Genomic DNA, 15,939 nt, shown 5'->3' with positions numbered 1-15,939 from the left:
AGTTTAGTGTGATTGAATCTCTTTTCAAATGGCGTATGTAATGTAGGGCATCGATTGTATGTGAAAATGTTTAGAGTTCTTTTGTTTTTGTTGAGTTCATAATATCTTTGTTTCCATTTGCAGGTGAAGGACATCATGAAGGACGTCATGTCCAACCTGCAGCAGACCAACAGTGAGAAGATTTTGCTAAGTTGGGTACGACAATGCACGCGCTCGTACTCGGAAGTCAACGTGCTGAATTTCACCACGAGCTGGTCTGACGGACTGGCCCTGAACGCAATCCTCCACCATTTCAGGTGCAGACCCTAAACACTCCTGTTGTATCGACAATATTTTCGACAGATATTTTTTAGGCTTTGTTAAAAATGCCAGAAATGCAAAGTTTTGGTGTAAGGTACTGCAAAAGTTGCAGAAGGTCAGGGTGACAGGTCAGCATCTATAGGGTGTGTGTGTGTGTGTGTATGCTGCTTGACTTTTTCCCTTTAGGCTTGCTGTGTCACTGTTTGCTTACTCTCTGTGTGCTGTTGCATGTGAAGGAAAAAGGGGTTAAAGGGGGTCAGGGATGTTTTCCCCCTTATGTAATCCCTTGTCCTTAGTAATGGTGACACACACTGGCCTGGGCGCTGTGAGAACAACCAGTGTTGGTTTAGACCTGGGCCTAGGCTTTAGTTGGATCACTGAACACACATTCCTCACCCGCATCAGCCACTCATCCCCCCGACCCCCCACTCCCTACACTGCCCAGAAACCAGCCTTTTTTGTACACAGCATAAACTGTTGATAAAATGTGAAATTATTAATGACTGTTCCCATTTTCAGTGTCACTGTTTATACTGTTTCTTCCCCCCCATTCTCTGACGGTATTACTGGTTTTCTGTCTATCTTCAGGCCAGAAGCATTCAGCTGGGATCAGGTGGTCAAAATGAGCCCTGTGGAGAGACTCGACCACGCGTTCACCTTCGCCAAAAACCAGCTAGCTATAGAGAAGCTCCTGGATCCCGAAGGTACAGTTTCTATTTGTTGTGGCGGTATGAATACTTTTTTTTCCTGGCAAAAGTATTCATACCTTTTAATGTTTCTCAGATTTTGTCCCATTCCAACCACATGTGTGTCTTTTATTGGGATTTTATGATATACATCAAAACAAATTGGTGTATAATTATAAATTGGAGGCAAAACAATTAATGGAAATGTTTATTGCAAATTCGTGAAGCGAGTCTGTGGGATTTTTGTAATTTCTTCATCTAAGGCTATAATGTTGAGGTCTGGAAAGTCACAAGATTGGCAAAAAAAAAAAAAAAATCACTTACTAAAATAAAGCATTAAGAAGTCCGGAGTTTGCCATAAGTCATGCAGGGAGGCCAGCCAACATGTGGAAGAAGATGGTCTGGACAGATACTATAGATGCAGAATGCTACATGTTGAGAAAAGCTAACAATGCAAACCATTCTTTGTAGCACATGATGTTAGGAAGATTGATGAAAATAAATGCATTGAAGGAAACGCATTAAAGGATGAAAAACAGTTTTCAGAGTTTGTGTGCTTATATTCCAACAAAATGTTAAATCTTGTGGCTACACAAAGTGTATGGATACTTTTTCAAGGCTCTGTAAAAGACCCAGACTGAACTATTTTTGTAGTCCCTGATGCGTATACTGTGATGAGGAACACGGCTTTAAACTCCTGCCAGCTCCTAAAAATCTCACTTTAATGCCTCGAAGTTGTTTCAGTCTGAATAGTCTCATTTCAGGTATAATTTACTTTATATCATGATTGTCTACACCTGACCCATATCAACACCTTTTTTAACGTGTTTCTACCTGCTTTTGTCCCTTTCTATATAATCTCCTCCTTTTGTTGCCTTTAACTACTATTCCTGCCTGCCCACGCTTTGGTTCTTCCTCATGCAATTCTCACCTCTTTATCTCCTCTTTCCAACCTCCTGCTTCCAATATTCAACTGACATCTTGATCTTTCTGCCTCCTCATCTGTTTCTCTTTCTCTGGCTTGCTCATTTCTCTGCCTCAGATGTGGCGGTGCAGTTACCAGATAAAAAGTCCATCATCATGTACGTTACCTCGCTGTTTGCCGTGCTTCCCAAAGATGTGAGCATGGAGGCTATCAGAGAGGTGGAGACGCTGCCTCGCAAATACAAAGTGGAGGCTGAAGACTCAAATCCAGGACTCGGCACGCAGGTATAATATAAATGTTTTATTATACAGGAGGGTAAGAGCTTTTCCATGTGGTTAATTCTGGGCTCTAATGCATCAAACTCCTGTTAGGAAACCAGCTGTATTTTGTCTCCCTATGTGTCAGCATCAGTCACACCTCAGAGGCAAATTCCAGACACTCGCATGACTTTAATATTCAGTCTATGCATTTATTTGCAAGAAAATGCATCAAGGTTCACTGAGATTACAAAAAGTTGTTTGCTTTTTTGTCATAATGTTTTCTGTAGTTTACAGTGAAATCCTTTTATTGTGATGTTGTATTTTGCTACATGAGCCATAGAGTCACAGCCAGCTGGCTGAGAGTTGGCACTTATATTTTTCCCTCACTTTATTTAATAATAGCAAGTTTTGTATGTTTCAGACTATTTCTGGTTGGGAAAAACATAAATATTAATGGCAAGGAAAGTAAAGGATTGCCACCCCCACGTTTGCCAAGTTAACACTTATTAAAACTACAGTTGACAAGCTGTGAGCTGACTGCAGGCTTTACTAGAGCAGATAACCCAATTCATTCTTTAACTTGTTATAAAGATCTGCATTGCAGTTCAAACAAGTACGGTTTTTGTTTGCTTGCTATTAGTAACATAAAATTTTTTTGTGAAAGTCACACCAACATATTACAAATGTCACTTATAAGCTTATTAATCAGTCTGCATGGTGTTTCTCACTCAAAGAAAAGCGGTGATAGGGTCTGTTACACTCCGAAAATATGACACACTGACGGCCATGCTTGGTCGACTTTGAGGAAAATAAGGCAGAGAGCAAAAATAGAACCAGAGTACCTTGATGGAGACCCTTTGAACTTCTCACACGGAGACCACGGGTACATCTGTTTTCCACAAAAACTCAAACTTTTTTGGATGAATCTTGTGATGGATGGAAAAAGACCCGCAGCTGAAGCACAGCTTTGCAAATAGAAGCAGATTTAGTCCAAAAATGATTTTCTTTTAAATGGTCTAGAACAGAGGTCCCCAGAAAGTGGTGCAGAACAAAATTAAGTATTTTTTGGAAGGACAACCCAAAATGATTGAACCATTTCATTCATATCATTGAAATGTAAAAAAAAAACAACCCTTTTTTGTTAATCATTCTGTATAGAGGCATAGAGCTGCCACTCTTGCAAAAACAAAAGAAAAAAAAGTGCTTTATCACATGGCAAAGTTATTGTTTTTGCAATAAACATTACATGTTTGTGTACAATAACAAGACAGTAATAAGAAGTTATTACAATATACATATTATTACATTTGAATGATTTCACATTTTTTCTTGCATAAATGATCTAGTTTAGTTTCCAAGGAGCTTCAACCTCCCCTCCTGTAGATCAGTGAGAAATGCTGCCACCTTCATCAGGTCAGACTCATTTTTCCTCCTGTTCAGCCCCAAAGTATTTCAGTTTCTCTCTGCGTACATATTATTGTCAAAACAAAGTCTAAGCTGCTAAATAACAGCAAAATCTAGTCATGGTTCAATCCAAGAATTAAATAAAGGGTACAGCCTTATAAGTCCGTACCCCTTTTCACCTCAAGCTGGTTGTTTTTGAGTGTCAAACCTGTTGTGGTTGTACAGAATCATTTTCACATATCATTGTCTGAATGATTCTCCCAAAGCAAACCAAAACTCTGGTGTGTGGTGGAACCAAATTCACATTTTCTACTTCAACTCCAATGCTTAGTTTACATCCAGTTTGAAGGCTATTAGGATTATTGTATTTTGTGTGCCTCTGGACAGAATGAGTCACCCCCACCTTTAAGAAAAAAAAAAAAAAAAAAAAACGCAGCTGCCTCCGTTCTCTCCAGCTATGCTTGTGAAAAGCACAGCGGGCATGGGCAAATTGGGAGCAGAACCATGACTCACTCCTCTGACATTACCCAGCAGACCATGCTGTACACTGGAAACATCGAGCTGTAAATGGGATGGAAGGAAAGAGGGGGATGAATTGGGGAGAGTAGAGGCAGAGAGTAGAAATCAGCTTGCTGCTGGCTGAGCTTTAGTTTGTCACTGAATGGACTCCCCTGCTGATTCTTAAACTTGTAATCTGTGCACAACATTGCTTCGACCTCCTAAAAATCTCCCAAAATATCTCTGGACAACAGGAACTGCATTGGTTAACTTTTTTTGCCCTTTTGAGCCAGCTGTTTTGACTTTATCCACAGCGCAGCTTCTGGTCAGAAAATCCCCAAACCACCTCTTAGGTTTTTATTACCTGTGGGCAAATACTTAACACACCCTGGACTGGATTCTGGAAAAGTCGTCTTGAATAATACTCTGATTTGTTCAAAATGAGATTTACTTTCCTGGGACATTCTTCCACCCATATGAAGTGATGCAGCTGGCAGCGGAACTGACTGGAGGAACAAGAAAGACCCATTTGTTTTATTTGCAGACATGTTTCGAGGCGCCAGCAATGACTTTTGGAGATCGATTTGTTGTCGTTTATCCTTTAAGCACTTTATATTTTGATATTGTTGAATGAAAGCATGATAAGGATGTGTAGTATTGCATTATATGATCCATAATCGTAACTGTAGAATTTATGAGGGCAGCGACAGAGTTAAGGAAATCATCTGGTGATAATAAAGCGCTCTTTTACAGCCGTGCACATCTTTAAATAAAGCAATGGTTAAGATTCCTTTCTCGGTCCCTCCCTGGGTTGTATTTCTGTTTTGTACAGCAGCGTCGGCACAGTATGCTGCTGTTTTTTTTTTATCCCAAAATTTCCAAAAGGCCACTGAATATTTTCAGCTCCTGACCTTTTTCTGAGCTTACTGCTCAGGCCTCGCCACTGTGTAACTCCAGCCACCAAAACAAAGGCCCATTTAACTTTTCGCTGTATTAGTCTCTACACACTCATAAGGATTTCTGTCCTGTTTGACTTGGCATGCTGACTGCTGCTGCTGCTGCTGGTGCTGAGGGTTTATCCTGTTCAGCTACAGACAGATTAGCTGAGTTCCTTTGACCTTCCCTTCAGGAAAAAAAAATGTAAACCAGTAATGCTTTCTCTGAATGGCTAGGAAAATACATAACTACTCTTAAGTTTATAATTAGATCATTTTTTATTGTACAGTTTAGGAGAAGTGCAATTTGAACTAAAGCTTGTCTTAATTTTGTGTGTATGTGTCACACAGCACATTTTTAAACCCTTCTTTCAGATTCTCTCCTTGTGTTTCGTGCCAGACGGCCTTTTCATTCATGTCTTTGACTGTACATTTACCCTCATCTTGGTTCCTGCTGGATACTTTATTGTTTTGAAGCACATGTGCAGTCCAGAAATCTAGACCAACCCTTTGCAGTGTTCTAGGGAGACCTCACAGCATCCCGTAATAAGCATGCAGTTTTTTGACCCAACAGAGAGGTCACTTTGTGCTCTCCAAGGCTACACCACCCCCTCCTACATGTCTGTTTCTATTTTAAATCTCTTCAGTTGATGTGCACAGATGCAACTAAAGTTAGAAATAATGAATGCAGGGTGTGCACTGTGTTTTTATAGACATTATATGTGAGATGTATTGGTCTAATTTGGTTCTTTCCGAAAGTATTTGTACCCCGGGAAGCTCAGAGACAGACTTTGAAATACTGTTGTTAGTTTAGAATGGTTTAGCACCAAAATGGATGTTATTGTTATGTCAACCTTCCAGACTACTCAAGTCTGCTGGTTCTGGTTTGCTGTTCATCCTCAGAACCAGAACCAAACACGGAGAAGCAACATTCAGGTTTATGCATCACTAATCTGGAGCAAACATACAAAAAAAACCCGCAAAACACTGAATTACTTTAAATCGGGTACAGTGATTCAAAGGTTCTTGCCTCGATTTAGCCTTAAATTAAGACTAAAAACTCACCAGTTTAAAGTTTCCTTTAATTCATAATAACTGGACCATTGATATTTGATGAGGTTTATTCTTGATGATGGCATTTGACACAATATTAAGTTTGTTGCTTGTTTCATAAGTGGCTACTATTTTATGTTTTTTTTAATCACGTAAAGCACTTTGAACTGCCTTGTTGCCAAAATGTGCTGTACAGATAAACTTGACTTTGTGTTTACAGCTTAACACACCTAGAGGCTGAAACCTTTGTAGATTCTTCACAAAATAGCACATAATACGTTTCCTGTGGTTGCACTCTCACAACGTGAACAAGTTTTAGGGTTGTGAAAACTTTTGTAAGGTTATAATGTTACAAACTGGATGAGGACCTAACTGGAAGTCTATGTTTCAGAGTGTGCAGATGGAGGAGGCAGGCAGCAGCCCGCGACCCGAGACCCCCAGCACCCTGATGGAGACAGAGGGGGAGATGGACGGCAGCCTGCTGGAAGTGGACCTCGACAGCTACCAGACGACTCTGGAGGAGGTTTTGACTTGGCTGCTGTCAGCCGAGGATGCGCTGCATATTCAGGATGAGGTGTCGGACGACGTGGAAGAAGTTAAAGACCAGTTCCACACACATGAGGTAAGACAACTTGCATGGACTCAAACACTGTAATTTACCTTCTTGTCTCTTTGTCAGGCAGAAGCAAACATATCCTCAAACTGTAGAAAAGCAAAGCATGCTCTTCGAGGTTACACTTTAGAATAAGGTGCTCTGCTGAGTTACAGAAGTTTGATATAGATTTGTGTATATAAGATGCAGTGCACATCATGCTTGACGCACCCACTGGCTGTTTTGTTGATATCCGTCACTCTTCACTGCGACTTCCAACGTTATCTGCCAAACTGATGCCTTCCTAACCAGCAGTACATGCTTCGTACTTGTTGGGAATGCCAGGAATTTTACTGAGTGCCATGGAGCTCAACTCTCCATAGGCTCCCGGCCCAGCGCTGACTGGCTGGCTGACTTGCTTGCTTGCTTGACATGGGGGCGTATTTGCAAAGTTTGTGTCTGAGCATGTGTGTGAAGGGGCTTTGAATGGATTCCCTCGGCTGAAATGCGACTGTTTGTGGAGCTGAATGCCTGGAATCCAGGTCAAAGCAGAAAGCTGGTTGGGGAGACACAGAGCAATGAGATCTAAAGCCTCTTTAGCAGCCAAGCTTATCAAGTGGCTTAAAATCAATTCTGCTTGTTTCGCTCTTGTTTTTACACACTATCCACTAGCAGAGACTAAACAATAATTAAAGTTCTCAGCAATGAAGCGTAAATGTATCATTCAAAAAGAAATCTTACAGAAATGGATGTGAAGTAAAGTCATTAGTTGAGCCTGCTTTCTCCAAGCTTTCAAGTAGTTTAAGTTCAGTGTCCTCTTTGTTCATGGAGATGGAAACCTTGCTTGGACAGCGATAATGGTTTGTTGTCGGGTGGTGTTCATTTGGTTTCATTTGAAGATGACAGAGTGAATCAAATGGTTGAAGATTATTTTTAAATTAATAGGTCAGGTTCCTGTCGCCTCAGCTGTACTGACATTTTATGGACTATGGTGTAAAAAGGTCTTGTGTAAGGAAGCCAAAATGTTTAAAGGCACTTTACTGTTTTTGCTAAACGAGTGATCAAATATTTTTGGCATAATTACGCCAGAAGGTTGGTAAAGACTAACAGCATGTGATTTGGGTGAAAGTTAGAAAGGGGACATTTAGCAAAAATATTGGGGTTTGAGAGTGCATCTGAGGTTGCATGTCTAATTTTGATAGAAATTTCAAAGTAAATTCAATTGTTTCAGTCATGCAAGTCATTGTAAAGTTTTTCCCTCATGGAAAACGAACTGTTCAAATAAATAATTAGAACCTCCAAATGACAAATAATTCATGCCCATTATGAGAGTATACAAACTTCTGTCCCCATCTTTGTCTGCAGGGGTTTATGATGGAGCTGACCGCTCATCAGAGCAGCGTGGGCAATGTGCTGCAAGCGGGAAACCAACTGATTGTTCAGGGCAACCTAACAGATGAGGAAGAAGAGGAAATTCGAGAGCAGATGACTCTCCTCAACTCTCGCTGGGAGAGTCTCCGAGTGGCCAGCATGGACCGCCAGGCCAGGTGGGGACATCCACGTACTAAAGCTACAAAACATGATGGATCTATTGCAGATTACTACTGGGATGCGATGTGTGGTCGACTGCAATATTTTCGGTGTATTACATTGAAACTCGTGCTTGCAAATCATACATTTGGCTTCTTGCATGGACTCTTGCCATGTGCCAATGTAGATATTAATTAAGATTCTGAAACTTGAAAAGACTGATGTAGGCACTGTGATGAAGGAAAAGAGGAGTAGAGGAAAATGTATGTTAATCACAACAATTTGCGATGTAATAATATTGCGATGTTTTTTTGTTTTTCTTCTTTACGTTCCTTTGTACAGTCGTACTGCATTTTGACTGGAAGTTTTTCCTTCAGTTAATGGAAAGATAAAAACACATGCTTGTTTACATTTTGGTCTTAGTACAGTTTGGACTAATACTCAGTAGAAGTTGAAACTTAATGTACAGAAAATCATGTCTCGTCCTTCTGTCCTGAACTTTTTCCGTTCTCGTTTCCAGGCTCCACGAGGTTCTGATGGAGCTGCAGCAGCAGCAGCTACAGCAGCTCTCTGATTGGCTGACACTGACAGAGGAGCGAATCAAAAAGATGGAGACGGAACCAGCAGCCAAGGACATGGATGTTTACAAGGAAAACATAGAAAAACATAAAGTAAATAAATATTATACTTATGTTTAATAAAATATCTCCCTTCCGCTTGTTGTTCCAGTCTTATGGAGCACCTTTGTGATGCTTTATCTCTAAATACACCTCTCCTCCAATCACTTAGCAAACATCAGATCCTAAACTTTGACTAGTCAACTGGACTTTTAGCTATGAAGCTGAATGACTTTTCTATCATCTGCATTTACAGCTAATCACTGCACTAACTCAACTTTGAATTTCTTGATCAGGAACTTCAGAATGACTTGGAGGCGGAGCAGGTAAAGGTCAACTCTCTGACGCACATGGTGGTCGTGGTGGATGAGAACAGCGGAGAGAGTGCCACTGCTGCCCTGGAGGAGCAATTACAAGTGAGATACCATGCTTTAAATCTGTGAGATAATCAGCAGAATAATATTATGTACTTATCTTTATGTACATAGATGATAAAGATAATTTGCAGAAATAATTTAAATTAATTTCTGCAAATGTTAGAAATAGCTTGAAGTTGATTTGGACTTTTATTTAAGCAGAATATATTTATTTTTGTTCTTTGTTTCTAGTCTTTGGGTGAGCGCTGGGCAGCTGTCTGCCGCTGGACAGAAGAAAGGTGGCATAAGCTGCAAGAGGTTTTCTTAGTTTGGCAACAGCTTTTATCAGATCAGGTATGCAATATTTTTGCTTTATACCGCTCAGTCATCTTTCCTTTTATTTAAATGGTTCATTATAACAACTTGCTGGAGAAGAAAAAAAACTGATACACATGCAAGCAGAAATACAAGTTTCTGCTTGTATTTTAAAAATCAGCTTGACTTTAAGACAATAATGACAAATTTAAGTTGATGAATTTGCTCTTTTAAAATATTTTGGCAAACTGAATATTTACATTTTGGTTGTATTTAAACAAAACAAAACAGTTTAACAATTACTTTCTAATGCTAGATTTGTAAATGAAAATTAAATTATTTTCTTTTCTTTTTCAGAGTTTGATTAGAGAATGGTTGGCAGAAAAAGAAGAGGCTTTAAACCACGTCCAAACCTCCAACTTCAGAGATCCCAGTGAAATGAACGCGAATGTGCGACAACTAACAGTACGTAGAGAACATTCTGTTTTATGCATCTGGCACTTTGCTCTCAAATGTAATTCAGTGTACTGCATTTCCAAAATCTCGATCATCATGTGAAACATTAGGGCAACCCAAATTTTCAGTTGCCTGTTTAAAAAAAAAATAAATAAATTACATATTGATGTCCATCTTGTTTTTAAAGGAGTAAAGACAGTGTTTTAATTGCAATTAAACTACAAGAAAAATAAACAGTAGGTAGGCTTTCCTCCTTTGGATGGATCACTTTAGTGAGATGCATCTTGAAGCCGAGATTCAAGTTGTTTTTCTCCTCCTGCTGTCAGGGTGAATTTCTTTCTCCCTTGAATGTCCCCCACTTACTGACAGATTTTTAAATTGTTTTGAGACCTCTTTAAATCTCTTACTCATCTCATACTTTCTTTTAGAAGGCCTCAGATTTTATTTAATCTCATCATGGTGTCCATTTTTACCTAAATAGCCTACCTAACTATCTCTGAAAGCTGTAAATGGCTTTAAAATGCCAAGTAATGATGTTTCCATCACATCGTCCTGATGTGATGCACCTGTGTGTAATTTCAGCTATTCTAAGTGACAACACATTTGGGTTGTCCTAATTTATTTTCTTTATCAGAAACTCCTTTATTTTTACATTTTACGCAAGTTTAAGATTTATTTTTTTCTTTATATTGTCCAAACTGATATAAAATCCATATTAGGACTAATGCACTGTCCTAATTTATCCACATCTGTAAATAAAAGATTGAACTTTTTACATTCTCAAGAAATCCTGCAGTAAAAGTTAAGCTTTACTCTTATCGTTTCAGATTTTAAAGGAGGACATGGAGAAGAAGAGGCGGACTCTGGACAAGCTGTCGGATGCAGGTCAGGATGTGATGCAGCTGCTTCAGAGTGCCGAAGCAGGAGCCAAGATTGAGGCCGACACAGAGGAGCTGACTCACAGATGGGACAACCTTGTTCAGAAACTGGAGGACTGCTCCTTCCAGGTGTGCACTTGGAAATATGTCGTCATGATGCTAACACGGACATAAAAAGCTACTACTCAAATCTGGATGTTTATCAATAAAAGAAGTTTCAGTAATGAAAGCAAAAGAGTGGGAGTACTATTAAACTTTACATGCTTTCCTTTGGTGTTTGTTTTTGCTTTTTTAGTAACTGACATGCAGAGATGGTTTTCTGTGCCTCTTTCTGTTTGACACTTGAAGGTAATGGAGGCCGTAACAGAATCTGGAATCCCTCAGATGGAGGAAAAAGTGACGGAGGCAGCAGCTTCTCCTGCTGTTGATCAGGAGCTGGCCCAACCTGCTCCTGCTAAGAAACGACTGGTGGAGACAGATGCAGAAATCAGACGAATGTAAGAACTTGAAACACAGCCTGCCTCTCCATTGATGAAAACTAAATTACAAACAGACCTGCAAACATGAACGCATTTTATTTTATGCAGGTTTGAAAATAAGCTGTCTGACTTAACAAGCTGGATTCAGACGTGGAAGATGTCCGCTCGGTCGCTGTGCTCCATGCCCCCTGAAACCACAGCTGATGCCCCAGACCTGCAGGAAAAACTAAATGTAAGAGTTTTTTTTTTACTTGAATGAATGAACTATGGTAATTTTATTTTAAATTGGCACCTTATTGACAATATATCAATTATGTTTAACTATGACTTTAGGAGCTGGAATTGCAACTGAAGGTAAAGGAAAGCACAGTTAGGGAACTAACAAAAGAAGGACGCAACCTGATGGAGCAACTAGAGAGGGGTAAGAAAAATATTTTTTCCTGACAGACAATAAATCCTCTAACAAGCCATTTAATCCATTTAAATGTGTGCCAAGAGCTCAGCTTGTGCATTGATTTGCAAAAACATTCATCCCCTTTTTATCTTTTTACATTTTCTGCCATTAAAACAATTTTCAATTAATAGATGAATAGAGCGATTACATATGCCCCTTATGAAATAAAATCCCATTAAAATATATTAAAGTTTGCACCTGTATGATGACAAATTGCTAAAAAAAGATAAACTTAATCAAAGAAATGTCCTTTTCCCCTTTAATTGTGCACGTCTTGTCATTTTTTAAATGACTTTTATGTCGATGTGTGATGTTTTCTGTGATGTTCTTGTTTTATTTAGTGGTAAATGTCAACAGTGTGAGTATATTTGTGCATTTTGTGGATAAAGGATGAAATATTTCAGCCTACAGGCATGCTGATTTCATATAACTATTCAATGAAACTCTAGACTTTATATGACCGCTTTGTTCTGGCAGCAGCGAAACAGCAGGAATCCTGTGACGGAGTTTCTTCCAAGAAACGATTTTATTCTTGTTCTTTTCAGTTTCCTATGGACTGTTTTTAACATTCACAACCTAACTGCGATACTTTCAAATGAAATTATAAAAACCTCTCTACATGGCACGGTTAATTATTGGAGTTCTTATGTGACACATTGCTGATTTGTTTCTTTCTGCAGAGGGAGCAGGAGTGGACTCGGTGAGGGAAAACATAGACCTTATTCAGACCGAGTGGGACGTCTGTTCCAGGGAGCTCCAGGCCGCCCGAGACCGGGTTCTCACTCGGACCCGGATCAGACAAGTTTCCTCGGAGCTTGCTGACCTCAACCAGATGTTGGAGAAACAAGATCAGTGGCTGGCTACAACTTCACTCGTAAAAAGCAACAACGAGGTTGAGCTGAGAAACCTGAGTGGAGAATGTAAGGTGAGGTTTACCACATTAGTCCCACTTAATCTGCTTTCCTAAATTAAGTTTTTATCCTCAGTTTTAACATCTCCTTTTGTGTTCCCAGTCCCGCCTCGCTCAGGTCACTGCCGTAGGTCCGCGACTCGAACAGCTGTCTTCGGAGGCAGGAACTCTTGGAACGGTGCCGTCTCTGAAAGACAACATGGTCGTGGTTTCTGCACATCACTCCTCCACACTACAGCAGCTGCAGAACAGAGAACAAGACGTGAATCAAGGTAAACATGCTTGGTTATGTACAATTATTTCCAAAAATATCCACACTCTTCAGCTTTTTCAATTATTAGACCAGCAAAAGATTATACATGGTTTTCAAGTATTTTTAAACTTTACAAATTGTGGCCTTCGTTTGTATTTGACCCTCTTTGCTGTGATGCACCTTAATTAAATTTGGGTTTGTGAAAGCCTCAGATGTTTGTTAGAAAACATTACTGAACAAACATAATCACGAAAACCAAAAAATGTTTAAAGACTTTAAACATTCCAGCATTTTGTTCAACTTATTTTCTGAAAATGGAAAATATATAAATGGAAATGTACCATTGTGGATTTATTTTTTTTGTCAGATGAGACAAAAATGTAACTTTTTTGAAAACTGGAGTGATGTTGACCTTCCAATAAGATAACACTAAAAATGCAGCCAGAATTAAAATGAGATCATTTGGATTAAAGCAGATTTATGTATTAGAATGACTCACTAAAAGTCCAGACCTGAATCATATTGATAATCAGTGGTGATGATCAACATCTAACTTGACAAAGGTTGAGTTATTTTACAAAAAAATAATATGCAAAAAAAATTATAAAATGGTATTTCATCTGGAGGATAAATTAGCTCTTAAACACTGTGCAGGCTTTATGCTATGTTTTTTGGAAGAACATGTTTAGCTTTAAGCAGGATCTGATCTCCTATTTAATGATAAAAATCTTTTTCTCTTTTTCACTGAAGGTCTTACATTTACAAGGAAAGCAAAACAATAATGGCTAACATCAGTACAGCTGCTCAGGAGCTATGTAAATTTGACATCAGTATTTTTTATTGAACCTTGGCTAGTCTCGAGTAATAATGGATCTTGCCCTTATATGGCCTCCGAAAGCGCACAAATTTACAGCAGCATACGCAGGAGATTTTATGCTAAGTCAAATGTCTGTCAGCTTGTTTCTACCCGAGGACGTGCGTTGGATATAAAACAGTCCTGAGAATCGGTCTGTGTTTTAATTCCTGAATTAATGTGTGCAGATCTCAGCCAAATGTTACCTCGTAACCTGAATAAACTCTTGAACATAAGTGTCTGTGAGTGTGTTTTGCTGTGCCTGGGAGCTTTTTAAGACAGCTTTCCTTTGGAAGGAAATCAGTTGCTTCTGCTTGAGGGTACTTTGCCTCTCGTGATGGGGGCTCTCCATCTTGAACTTTCACTTCCTCTCGGCTCTTGCTCTGTGTAAACACAGTCCGATTATGGAAGCCTTAAATCACCTGGCAATTAACAGGCAACAAAACAGGAGGCAGGAGAGACGGTTATATAGCAGAGCAGGAAGCGGTGAAACACGGCGATTATGAATATTTATCATCCTCCCTCAAAGTAGAAAACACACAAACTGGACACCTTCTTCTTCTTGCACAAGTTTTAATATTATATCCCAGTCTTATGTGTGATGTAATCTTCTTAAAACTTACATTTACTTTTTTTTTCTTTTCTTTTTTTTCTTTTGCCCAGCCTTGGCCAACGTCGAAGCCAACCAGGTGGTTCAGGATGCGGTGGACGGCCTGGAGGCCAGTATGGCGGCTTTGAAAGACGGAGTCGTAGACGTTCACACAGCAGAAAGGGCAGTGGAGCGGGCACAGGTGGGTGCTACTAATAAACAAAGAGACTTTCCTGCAGAGCATTTTGCATGCAGATATCATATCAAAGGGACAGATTAAAAGAAAAGTCCAGAAAAGTAGATATCACTAAGTTGCACCTTTCTATTTGTATGTTGTTGTTTTTTTATCGGCATGTGCGATGATTATTGATATTTTGACATTGCAGGAATCTCTAGATCTTGTTGAGCTTTTTTTTTTTTTTTCCTTTGTGGTTGAGTAACTCGTTTATCAGAGTAGTGTCATCCTGTCTCTCCTGTGGTTTCTACAACACAATAGGCCTCTTTCTTGAACCAAGCCATCAGTTGCCTTATCACTGCATTAAATTGTGTAAGAGGTAAAGGGTGTGTGTGTGTGAACATGCCTCTTTTTTGTTTTTGCACAGAAATGGCTGTTTTGTAATGAGCGTGTTGTTGCGTACTGAACATTTGCCGCCTCCTCCATCTGTCCATGGAATGCGGCTCAGTCTGCGCTCTTGTTATCGCGGTAGATGGGACGCTGTGCAGGGGAGAGGGGCGGGGAGGTGACACATTCTGGGCTGCGTGCCTGTGCATGAACCGCGTAGCTCCATGTGGAGCCTGCCAGCCTCAACATACAATCCAGTGACAGCATCCCAGAGATCAGTCAGACATTAGTCTAATGAGAGGAGATGACACTGATTGTTGTAGCTTTTTGTTTTTACGAGTTCACAATATCATTTACACACATTGCCCCTTTATTATGCCTTTACTGATTAAATGAGCCTAATTATGTGTGCATGTAAATTGCAAATCATTGATACAAATGGCTTTTTCATAGTTACTGAAGAATATACACATTTGGTTTTGCCTGATTTGACATTTTGAAAAAGACATTTCACAAAGTAGTCTGATCTGTATTTGTTGTATGTTGGTCCTTTTATTGTCCTGCTTATCTTTAACAGAGTTCATAGAGTTCAGAGCAGCACAAGTTTGATTTCCGTTAGCATATGTCATAATATGTTCTCTTCTACCCCCTTGGCATCCACACAAATCAAATTAGGAAAACCTTGCGAACTCCTTTAACTTGGAAAATGACTCAGAGCAAGGTTTCATGATCTAGAAATGTGGGGGAAATAGATTTTTTGAGACTTTTCCAGTTTTGGATAAGCATGGAAAAAACAAATGAATAGTGAAAAGTGGTGCCGTTTCAGAATTTATTCCATTTCCCATTGTCTAAATGTTATTTCCTTTGTTCAGTCATTCATACACTCCCATCTGACCTTCTTTCTGTTTGTTCTTATGCCTTCTTTTTTTCCCTTCTGTTCTTACTTAGGGAATCTTCCGTTCTTCCATTCTGGGCCTCATGTCGTCCTTCCTGTACTTCCTCTTTCTCTTCCTCCTTTTTCCCTTCCTTTCCGG

At 39.5% G+C, this 15,939-nt stretch overlaps 1 protein-coding gene across 6 annotated transcripts in view; it reads left to right on the top strand.

The window, feature by feature from the left end:
- The window catches only part of utrn (utrophin), a 183,611-nt gene that overhangs the window by 25,566 nt on the left and 142,106 nt on the right, over positions 1–15,939 (top strand). For all 6 annotated transcript variants that reach the window (XM_088002105.1, XM_088002104.1, XM_088002106.1 and 3 more), the window contains 16 exons: positions 124–296; positions 889–1,004; positions 2,029–2,195; positions 6,453–6,683; positions 8,019–8,200; positions 8,704–8,854; positions 9,097–9,216; positions 9,409–9,510; positions 9,829–9,936; positions 10,755–10,934; positions 11,154–11,302; positions 11,393–11,516; positions 11,618–11,705; positions 12,419–12,663; positions 12,752–12,920; positions 14,418–14,545. In XM_088002105.1, the coding sequence (XP_087858231.1) occupies positions 124–296; positions 889–1,004; positions 2,029–2,195; positions 6,453–6,683; positions 8,019–8,200; positions 8,704–8,854; positions 9,097–9,216; positions 9,409–9,510; positions 9,829–9,936; positions 10,755–10,934; positions 11,154–11,302; positions 11,393–11,516; positions 11,618–11,705; positions 12,419–12,663; positions 12,752–12,920; positions 14,418–14,545 (2,433 nt within the window). The remainder of the gene's footprint in view (positions 1–123; positions 297–888; positions 1,005–2,028; positions 2,196–6,452; positions 6,684–8,018; positions 8,201–8,703; positions 8,855–9,096; positions 9,217–9,408; positions 9,511–9,828; positions 9,937–10,754; positions 10,935–11,153; positions 11,303–11,392; positions 11,517–11,617; positions 11,706–12,418; positions 12,664–12,751; positions 12,921–14,417; positions 14,546–15,939) is intronic.

Source organism: Poecilia mexicana, unplaced genomic scaffold (genome assembly GCF_051168715.1).
Source record: "Poecilia mexicana isolate PSO_F unplaced genomic scaffold, ASM5116871v1 scaffold_21, whole genome shotgun sequence".
Lineage (NCBI taxonomy): Eukaryota > Metazoa > Chordata > Actinopteri > Cyprinodontiformes > Poeciliidae > Poecilia > Poecilia mexicana.
This window is presented reverse-complemented; position numbering and strand designations above follow the sequence as displayed.